General features: G+C 42.2%; 1 protein-coding gene and 1 long non-coding RNA gene across 2 annotated transcripts; both read left to right on the top strand.

Moving 5' to 3' along the window:
• The first annotated feature begins 4,491 nt into the window (after positions 1-4,491).
• On the top strand, positions 4,492-5,913 carry LOC119323535. The gene has a single exon (XM_037597220.1). It carries the CDS (start codon positions 4,590-4,592, stop codon positions 5,739-5,741), a length of 1,152 nt encoding a protein of 383 aa, XP_037453117.1. The 5' UTR covers positions 4,492-4,589; the 3' UTR covers positions 5,742-5,913.
• Positions 5,914-6,491: 578 nt separating this feature from the next.
• On the top strand, positions 6,492-9,732 carry LOC119323536. Its single transcript, XR_005156366.1, has 4 exons — positions 6,492-6,969; positions 7,411-7,467; positions 8,249-8,810; positions 9,117-9,732. It is a non-coding gene; the product is annotated as an uncharacterized LOC119323536 (long non-coding RNA).
• The last annotated feature ends 1,491 nt before the right edge of the window (positions 9,733-11,223 follow it).

The following is an 11,223-nucleotide window of genomic DNA, read 5'->3' as shown; positions in this document are numbered from 1 at the left end:
ATTATAGAAAACTATATCCACCAATACCAATCCATCGATCACCAATTCTCTTCACCATAGAGGCGGGCAAAAATCCAAAACTTGAATGAGGTAGATATGCACGTGCATTGGTCACCTCGTGTTGCTAACCTGCAAGAACTTTATGTAGATGTTAATGTGCTCCTCGCATTCCTCGGCAGTCATGGGCTTGCCCATGAATCCTTAAACCCATGCACAAACACACAAAAACACAAACATGCATAAAAACGCACAACGAAAACAAAGGATCGTTAATAAGGAAGACTAAGATGAAGAGGTGGGTTTAGGTTGCACTAGTAGAAAACAGGGCTTTGGTTCGGCCAGAAAAGAGCATTAATCCCGATTGCATTACGAACCGGTACTAATGTGAGCATTAGTCCCGGTTCGAGCGGCTAGGGCACCGTGTAGGCATTAGTCCCGGTTCAAATGGGACCTTTAGTCCCGATTGATGCCACGAACCGGGACTAAAGGGTGCGATGCCCATTAGTACCGGTTCGTGGCACCAACTAGTACTAAAGGTTAGACCTTTAGTCCCGGTTCGAGCCACCAACCGGTACTAATGGGGTTTGAGGCATTAGTACCGGTTCGTGGCACGAACCGGTACTAAAGGTCCCATTTTCAAACTCTACCCCCCCCCCCCCAAGTGGATCGCCTTTTCAGTTTTGTAAAAAGCAAAAGAAAATGATAAAAACTTCAAAAATTAAAATCCTTCCAGATGTAGTTATGTTACTACATGTACTAGTTAGGAAAATTTAAAAACTTAAATTTGGACTTGTTTTTTAAAAAGTGTAGGGAAAATGTAAAACGGCTATAACTTTTGCATACGATGTGAGAAAAAAACGTATAATATAGCAAAATGTTCGGCCTGAGCTTTGCCCCATCTCGGTGTTGCTTGGCAGGCTCAGCAAGCCCGGGGGCATAGGTCACTGTTATGTGGGCCCAGGATGACGGAGAGGCATTGCTCCTTCAGTAGGATGGCAGAGTTAGGAGAGAAGGGTTGTGTCTGTGTGGGGGTGTCAACATGGAACTAGGTCGAGATTTGAGAGGCTATAGGAATGGGACATAAGAGAGGACGTGGAGAGCGAAGGCTAAGGTTTGGCTGCATTTGTTTGATGTCGGATTGATTCCATCTTTCAGATTAGATCAAACATTGCAGGGTATTTTAGAAAAAGATCGAACGTTGTAGTTGTTGTGCGAAACATGCTACTGGGCTACAAGCAAATAAGCTTGTGGGCTCGCTGATCCGAGCCAAACTGGGCCGGACATTGAAATGATCCCAAAACACTGGCTTGGCTTGCTTGATTCCGGAGGCCGCCCAAGCAAGCTGAGACCGAAAGCTCGGTTGGCCCATCCAACCTGAGTACTAGCCATGCAAGGACCGGTCGTCCTGTTCATGCAAATATTCACACCCTCTGTTACCAAAAACCAAAACACATCAGCCAGCGAATGTCGACAAGTAAAAACACTGCAAAACCTTTACTGATAGGTATTCATCCTTGTTGCTGCTACCAGTTGCTCCAATTCACATGCCCACTAGAGTTTTTGACAAAATTTGTTTCTCCATTTCTCTGGTGACAAAGTATGCAACAAAAAAAAATCCACAGAAAGCACCCCAGTGTACACCACGATCCCTCGGAGATGAGCAAAATTAGCTAGCACATGAGATGTTCGTACTTAAAGAGGTGGATGGTAGTGAAATATACTAACAATGCGCCGATGGTCCTAGATATACATTTTAGTTACATCCTGTCTGCAACAAGGATATATAATCCAATCTTTCCTTCCATTTACAACTTGGTAATCAAAAGTAAAGCGTGCACATGATGACTTCAAAGAACACTACCTTCATGACCAAACATTCCTCCTGTTGAAAAGAGCATACAAACCACACCCGACAAACATGAAACTATTATAGCAAACTATATCCACCAATACCAATCCTTCGATCACCAATTCTCTTCACCATAGAGGTAGGCAAAAATCCAAACTTGAATGAGGTAGATATGCACGTGCATTGGTCACCTCGCATTGCTAACCTGCGAGAACTTGATGTAGATGTTAATGTGCTCCTCGCATTCCTCGGCAGTCATGGGCTTGCGCATGAATCCTTAAACCCATGCACAAACACACAAAAACACAAACATGCATCAAAACGCACAACAAAAACAAAGGATCGTTAATAAGGAAGACTAAGATGAAGAGGTGGTTTTAGGTTGCACTAGTAGAAAACAAGGCTTTGGTTCGGCCAGAAAAGAGCATTAATCCCGGTTGCATTACGAACCGGTACTAATGTGAGCATTAGTCCCAGTTCGAGCGGCTAGGGCACCGTGTAGGCATTAGTCACGGTTCAAATGGGACCTTTAGTCCCGGTTGGTGCCACGAACCGGGACTAAAGGGTGCGATGCCCATTAGTACCGGTTCGTGGCACCAACCGATACTAAAGGTTAGACCTTTAGTCCCGGTTCGAGCCACCAACCGGTACTAATGGGGTTTGAGGCATTAGTACCGGTTCGTGGCACGAACCGGTACTAAAGGTCCCATTTTCAAACTCTACCCCCCCTGTGGATCGCCTTTTCAGTTTTGTAAAAAGCAAAAGAAAATGATAAAAACTTCAAAAATTAAAGTCTTTCCAGATGTAGTTATGTTACTACATGTACTAGTTAGGAAAATTTAAAAACTTAAAGTTGGACATGTTTTGCAAAAAGTGTAGGGAAAATGTAAAACGGCTATAACTTTTGCATACGATGTCAGAAAAAATGTATAATATATCAAAATGTCCAGCACGAAAATCCGCATCCGATTTTGACGGCCTATGGCCTGTTTGCAAATTTTTAAAATCCTCAAATTCTAAAAGGAAAAAAAGTTATGCTCAAATTTAAAAAAAAATTGAATTTTGGTTAAATCAGGTCAAACTACTTATTCAAGAAGTATTAGTGTTACTAAATAATTTTTCAATAATATTAGTCTTACTAAATAACTATTACAGTTTTTTAAAATTTTGGTCAAATCTGGTCAAACTGTGGTCAGATCTGGTCAAACTATGGTCAAACTACTTATTCAACAAATATTAGTGTTACTACATAATTATTCAAGAATATTAGTGTTACTAAATAATTATTTCAATTTTTTGAATTTTGGTCAAATTTGGTCAAACTGTGGTCAAGCTATGGTCAAACTACTTATTGAAGAAATATTAGTGTTACTAAATAATTATTGTTTTTTAGAATAATAATTTCAAACTCAAACAGTGAAACGTGTGGCTTCATGCTCAAGCTAAACTCCTGAGGGTTAATAGGATTGACATCTTACTATTGTGAGGAAAACAACAAGTGCAGACTTGGAAACGAGAGGGAATAGAACCTGAAAGTTAAGCATGCTTAGGCTGGAGTAGTGAGATGATGGGTGACCGGCCGGAAAGTTAGATGATTTGGAATGATGATGGGTGATTAGAGATTAGAGGTTAAATTGAGTAGTGATGGGGGTGATTAGAGATTAAATTAGAAAATAATTCAGAAATTTGAAAATCAAAAAAATTAAAAAAATCAAATAAAAATTGTTAAAAAAATACCTTTAATACCGGTTGGTGTTACCAACCGGGACTAAAGGTGGAGTTCTAGACAGCGGCCACGTGGACGACCTTTAGTCCTGGTTCGTGTAAGAACCAGGACTAAAGGGGGAGGCTTTAGTAACGACCATTTAGTCCCGGTTCCAGAACCGGAAGTAAAGGCCCTTATGAACCGGGATAAATGGCCCCTTTTTTTACTAGTGTTGTGGCTGCTGGCTCACTCTTTGAGCGGTCCATATATAGGTCGTAAACAAGGAGCCGAGATCTTTGCCACATCTGAGGGCCGGCATGTTCCGGACAACAAGGTACCTGCGACTGAATCAGGATTCGGGGGATAAATGATTGAACCAGAAGCTATGATTTGGAGGAGAGGCTAGGTTAGTATTGTTGGGGAGAGTTGGCACTCACTGTGACGTTGGCCAGCCAAGGTGCAACCATAGCGCCATATGAACCATGGCGATATATGATGCTTTCGGTGCAAAGACAACACATCAAACTGGCCGATCGTAGCAGCTGCATAAAAATGCGGAAGTAGATTTTCGCTCATTAAATATTTTGATATTTTTTTGTGGTTTTATATACTACTCCCTCCGTTCCTAAATATAAGTCTTTGTAGAGATTTCGCTATGAACCACATAGATGCATTTAGAGTGTAGATTCACTCATTTTGCTCTGTATGTGGTCCATAGTAAAATCTTTCCAAAGACTTATATTTAGGAATGACTGCAGGTAAATATTTTGATTAGTATATTTTGCTCGTTAAAGCAGTACTTTACTTTGGGAATTGCGTGAAAGTGTATTGGAGTAGGAGTTTGGATTGAAGTAGTCATTTTCAGTTGGCAGCATGAGATGACGACTGACGAGTGGGGCCACTTTGGGTTGGGTTGAACCACACCATCGCATCGCACTTCATCTTTTCACTCCCATCGCTCTTTCCCCCATTCCCTCGCCGCCGCCGCCGCCGCCGCCGCCGCGCTTGCCAGGCTCCACTCTCCACCGCGCCGCCATGCTCCGGCTCCGTCGCAGCCTCCTCTCCCATATCCTCTCGTCCCCCTCCGCCTCTCCCATCTCCCACCTCAGCCGCCTCATCTCCGCCGCCGCGCCCGCCGTCTCCTCGAACCCTAGCTTCGCAGCGGAGGACTACCTCGTCTCCACCTGCGGCCTCACCCGGGCACAGGCCCTCAAGGCCTCCGCCAAGATCTCCCACCTCAAGTCCCCAGCTAATCCCGATGCCGTCCTCTCATTCCTCGCCGGCCTGGGTCTCTCCACCACCGAGGCCGCCGCCCTCATAGCCAAGGACCCGCAGTTCCTCTGCGCCAGCGTTGAGAGGACCCTGGCGCCCGTCGTCGTCGAGCTCACCGCTCTCGGTCTGTCGCACTCTGAGATCGCGCGCCTAGCCTCACTCAGCGGCCGCCAATTCCGTTGTAGACCCATCGTCTCCAGGCTGCAATACTACCTGCGCCTCTTCGGCACCTCCCACAACCTCCTCCGAGTGATGAAGTTCTGCAATGTCCTCTCATACAACCTCGACAGGGTGGTCAAGCCCAATTTGGCGTTACTGCAAGGGTGCGGGCTAGCTGCTTGTGATATTGCCAAGCTGTGCATCTCAACACCGAGGTTGCTCGCCGCCAGCCCCAAGCGTGTCCAGGCGATTGTGGCGTGCGCTCAAAACATAGGTGTCCCCCGTGGTTCTGGGATGTTCAGGCACGCGCTGCGTGCTGTTGCATCTTGCAGAGAGGAGGAGATAGCAGCCAGAGTGGAGTACTTGAGGAACACGTTCAGGTGGACGGATGCTGAGGTAGGCATGGCCATTTCTAAGTTTCCACCGGTGCTGAATAAGTCCAAGGAATCGCTGCAGCTCAGGTCTGAGTTCCTCATCTCCGAGGCGGGTTTGGAACCGGTGCACATTGCTCAACGGTCGGTAATACTCGGGCACAGCCTAGAGGGACGGCTCAGGCCCCGGTACTATGCTATGAGGTTTCTCAAGGAAAATGGATTGCTCAAGCGCGACTCAAGCTACTATACTGTTTTCAAGGAGTCCAACATGACATTCAAGAAGAAGTTCATACACCCTCATAAGGAAGCTGCACCGCACCTTGAAAAAGACTACGATGCTGCTTGCAAAGGGGAAGTGCCCACTAATTTCAGATTCACATAAGCCAAGGACGTGCTCTGATGTAACTGTGTGCTGGTTGTCCGCTGCTGTATGTCTGTTAGATGCTGGTTTGGTGGTTGTTAACGAGTGATGAAGCTGATAATTTGATCCCTGGATACTGATATGTAATGTCACCACTCAGCAGAGAAGAAACCATGGATTGGTTATGAACTTTTTTTCGTCCTCATTCATGTTTTAAACACATGCATTGGTACTAAGTAAGTCTGAGATCAGGCCATTCTGAAATGCACCAAAATTTTAGTTTTCAAGTTAGTTGCCTGTGCATTGAGATGATGAGCCAAGGTAAGGCCTCCTTCATTTGTGGGTAATGCATTCCTAATGTTCTATTACTGTTTTTGCAATTCATAGTGGATAATTTGAGGATAAATCTGATGCCCTTCCCAAATCTAGGTAAATAGTGGCTTTAGCTTAATCTATTTTCAGTTATGGTTTGATATTAAAATCATTTTGGTTTGCTCATATGCAGATTCATAGAGATCTGTTTTTGCTTTAACTAACAAACTAAAGATAGACTTAATCATTCAACTATAGAAGGTCTGCAAGTGAGTTCTCCTTTAGTTGGATCAGAGGTAATGATTTGGAGCCATCGGTCATATTGGAAATACCTTTTGGGCTGCAGGACGAAACGTACAGGGTTCACATCTGGTTATCTGCTAAAGAGAGATGCACACTTAACTAGACATCAAACTCTCTTATGGAGGAGGTTTGGCATCATTTAAGTTTAAGTAAGTAAACTTAGGTGTGTCTGTCCATTCTTATGCTAGTAATGTTATTGAGACAATGGAGAAGCACTTGCCGCTAGTAAACTTAGGTGTATTATCCTGCTCTGCACGATGGCCATATTTTTTTTTGAAATGGCCATAAATTATGTGTTTATTTTGGATGGCAGCTTAAGATTTTTGGTTCATTATTGTGTTTTGGTCCTGTGGGTATTTCTTTGTGCCAAGCACCACCAGAAGGTTCACTAGTAGCTAGGTAGTGTTTCTTACTTCTATGTCTGAGCTAGCTCTTCTTTAGTTTGGCTAAAACTGAATGATTAATTTATTGCTTTGGTTGGTGTGATCGTGAATATAGTCCCCAAACAGTTGGTATCATGTACATCCATACTCTGAATACATGGTCTGAATTTCTGCAGAGACTGCAGGTTCTGAATTACTTGCCTGTGTGTTCATCTGCACCAAACAGTTGGTATTCTTGTTTGTACGAAAAGGTGCACATAATCTGCTAGCTTTTGGGGGCACACTGCTTCCAACTGGCAACATAATCTGTACTCTGCCATCTTGGGTGTTCATCTGGATAAAGATATCATTGAAGTTCAGTGACGGATAGTAAAATTTGATACCTGTGTCTGTATGATTTTCTCAAGGGAAAATTAAGGTTTTGAACTATGTTTAATCTGAAAAGACAAAGAAATTCAGTACTTTATTGAACTTCCAAAGTAACTGCCAAAGCATGCTAGAATTAGTTTAACTTCTAGTTGTCAAGCAGATAAGTTGTAGTTATCATGATCTGGTATTTTCTTTGTAACAAAGTAAGCATTGCATGTTGTCTGTACTTAAACCTTTCTTATGTCCACTTATCTCCAGATTAGGTGTTTGCTACATGTCATTTTGCCCTGTTAATGCTCTGCTTATTTTACTTGTCGATGCAGGGTTATGGAAAGGCTCCTGGGTGTAAGAATTACTTTTGTTGGAGATGGACGTTAAAGGTGCATTATTATTCAACTGTTGAACTATTTTTTATTTTCAGCAAGACACAAACCTGTTGAGGTTTCTACAGTGATTTTTCTTCTTAGGTTTCATCAAGATTTTGTTGCCTTGTTGGGAATGATAAATGGATATTTTGTGGTGCTCCATGCAGTAAATGTATGTGATGCATCATCAGTACAGTTTCTAAGCTCCCAGGAAATAGAGCCCTGGGAGAGCTCCGGTGTTTTTCATGTTTTTCTTTTCTTTGAGTGGAACCTGTCTGCCAATGAAAAACCACGCTTGCAACCGACGTTCCTTTTCTTTGGATAGAACCGACGTTCGAGGGTAGAACCGACGTTCCTGGTTGGTCAAACTATATCCTCGCACACGCAGCGTGTGCTTGCCCAAGCCGTCGCCTCGATCTTCCTAGGCCGTCCCGTCACCTTCCCCCACCTTTCTCACTCTTGCCACTACGTGGTGTTCAGTTGCCTGCCGGACAAGAGGAGGAGGCTGGTTGTGCACTTGGTGTGCCGCTGCTGATGAGAGCCGAAAGGAGCAGGAGGGGTTGGAGAGGGTGAGAGAGTCGATCTGGAGGAGGAAGAGAAGAGTGCCGACGACAAGTATAGATGGAGCTGCACCGCGTGTGGTGGATCCTTGCTTGCACCGCCCTTTTCTGCTCCTTACCCTGTGTCCCGTAGCAGGCAAAATTTCCCCCTTTCCCCACCACTTTACCCTCTGATATCTCTTCCCTATCACGATCTAAGTTGTTGCTGACCTGCTGTTCCAATCACATATGTGCAGGACGAGACCACCGGCCGAAGGAGCGCCCACCAAGTGTTCGATTCTTTTCCCAAGTGGGATACTCAAAACTCGAGGGTGCTATACTGCTATTTGGTGAAATTGATGGCAAGAAACCAACGTCGGTCTGTGAAAGCCCAACATCTTTGTGCTTCTGCCTTAGATAATTTATACTTAGAAGTACTGAGACTACCACCTTTTGGTGATCGATTTATTAATCAGATGGGTACAATTATCAGTTTTGTAGCTGTGCCAAATGAGCATTTGGGTGTAACATCTAGCCGTTTTTGAGTTTGTGCTGGACTGAAAGTAGTCACTCTGTTGTGATGTGTGACTAAGTTCTTTATGCTCTCACCAGGTTCATAGTTCTACATGTATGTCAATGCCAAATAAGTCATGTGGGGGAACTTGTTTCTCTCATAATTGAGTTTATACACTACATCATAATCTGGTTTTTTTTGTGATAACATTGTTCGTATTTTCTATGTTCCTTTTCAGGCAAATAGTGCATCGGTACAGTATATTAGTGTCTCCATATGCATGATACTGACCGTGCTTCTTAAAGGTATGCCCTCTCGGGCCCCTGATTTTTCCCGCTACTTGTTCATATTCTGTAGTAAAAATTAGGATTAGAGTCAAACTCGGTTCTACTTCGATACATCTGGATAATGCACAAAAGCCAGTTCATCTATGTGCACTAGATTCAATTAGAACATTTCTGGAAGAAAAAGATATATTTCTGCACGAAATTAGCACATGTAGATTATGAAGTATATGACCACATTGTTTCGTTTATCAGCAATATATTATATGTAGATGGCCAACTTATTTCCTTCAACAGTGTAATGTTATTTTCCAATTTTCATTGCAGGAAGGAAAAACTTTTGACGGTGAAATATATCTGCTCTCATAATCCACATATAATTCTTCTAAATAGACTGTTTAATTACTCCGTTCACCATTTCTTCTGAGCTAAAGTCATTGTCATATTGTGTGCAGTGCCAGTGTGAATTACCAGAGTCACACGAGGGGAGTAGCAGTATCAACACCACCTTTTGGGTCAAGTATTGCTATTTAGGCTGCTTAGTGTTTACCTGACACCATCAGGTCCAAGGCATTGGTATGCTCTTCTTTTTGTACCTGAAAATAATTGTAGAACCAACTTAGCTAAGCTTATGGCATGTTGGGCATCCAAAGTTAATACGTTGGTGGACAATCTGAAATCTTAGACCATGATGGTGCTTCAGAATTTGGAATATGTTACTACTTTGAAAATGCTATGCTACTACTTATGGCATGTTGGGCATCCACTTCACTCAAATCTGTATTGCGGGACTAGCCTTTTGTGATAGTTGTTTATGTTACTACTTTGAAAATGCTATGTTCATTTTCGATCCATACACACTGTAATATAAAGTTGCCGCTCCAGGCATTTACTTGGTGTCCTACATACTATACATGTTTGTTTTGTACTCCCTCCGTCCCAAAATTCTTGTCTTAAATTTGTCTAAATACAGATGCATCAAGTCACGTTTTAGTATTAGATACATCCGTATCTAGACAAATCTAAGACAAGAATTTTGGGACGGAGGGAGTATATTAGATTGCATAAATTTGAATATGCAATTGTGATAATTCTTATTTTTTTTGTTGCAATTTTGTATTAGATCCCTTGTGTCCAAATCTTTTCTGGTAGTGTTAAATTCACGTTGATTTTGTTGTTTCAAACAATGATTACATTATTTGGTCTACCTTCAATGGTTATGGGTAAATTATATACTTCAATGCCTGTTTTTTACATTGTTCGTACAAAGTCTCACATTTATAACCTTAGAAAACTAGACAGTCAGTTTTTTTTTTGTTATTTCTGGTTTCTCTTTTGCTTCGAGTGCATAAGAAGGATTCTTGATGGATGAACTGTTGGTCACACTGCTCTCATATTACCACCAACTGCCAGTACATCGATATAAGGAATTTGGTACTGTTCAAAAATGCAGGTTGTAGGTTCCAACTTCCAATGAACACCATAGCTCTATATCATTTTGTTTTCACCAAACTAACTTGTGAGAGGTTAAGCTCTACAAATTGTACAGGTCAAACTTCCAATGACATCTTGTTATTTTTTCTGTTTAATTCTTAATTTATCCCCAACTCTTGTTTTTTTGCTTTCCCTGCTACTCAGTGTTCCCCTTGGGTTGAGCGCTTCCACCCATTGCATAACATAGTTGTGCACATCTTACTCACTATGTGTGGTATGTTCTGCAATGTTTCCATCATTCTAATTTTCTGCGGATTGATTAACCATTTTCTTTTATCCGTTTTACTGAGAGGTCTCTAAGCCTTTTAGTGTTGAAATATGCATCCTTTATACTCCCTTTGTCCCAGAATATAAGGCGTTTTTGCAAGTTATGTTAGCTTACAAAAATGTCTTATATTATGGGACGGAGGGAGTATTACCTAGTATGGCCTTCAAGAATCCGAAGGTGGCTGCTACTCAGCTTCCAGATCAACCATGGTAGTTAATAATCTGGTATTGTGTGCAAGTACAGTATATTGGTTACTTTAGTTGTTTGGGTAACCTAGAGTTCATACTGCTGATAGTTTGTTGCAATGATATTATCCTAAGGTATCATGTTGTGGACTACCTGGAAATAGTGGCTCATGCAGTGTTCATTTAATATTGTTCTTCCAACTTGCTATGTATTACAGAAAGGAGCAGGCCTCATTTAGTATTTAAACGACCAGGTGTATTCCCATCGAATGGTGAATGCTCTTTTGTTCCCATTTGCTAACACTGGCTATTAAAGATGGTATATCCTGTAGAAGAGACAAGGTGATTCCTGTATAAATGCTCTATACCTAGAACTGGTATGGACTTCGTGTATGATTGTAGATGAAGTTATCCATGCTCTTTTTTTTATTTGAATGCCAAGTCTAGGTAAGAAGGACATTTAATCCCACCAATTTAAAGTAGTATG

Source organism: Triticum dicoccoides, chromosome 6B (assembly GCF_002162155.2).
Source record: "Triticum dicoccoides isolate Atlit2015 ecotype Zavitan chromosome 6B, WEW_v2.0, whole genome shotgun sequence".
Classification (NCBI taxonomy): Eukaryota; Viridiplantae; Streptophyta; class Magnoliopsida; order Poales; family Poaceae; genus Triticum; species Triticum dicoccoides.
The sequence above is the reverse complement of the archived record's forward strand: the minus strand, read 5'-3'. Positions and strand labels throughout refer to the sequence as shown.

Coding starts and splice junctions, on each gene's coding strand:
- LOC119323535 (XM_037597220.1), top strand. CDS start 4,590: ATGCTCCGGCTCCGTCGCAGCCTCCTCTCCCATATCCTCTCGTCCCCC.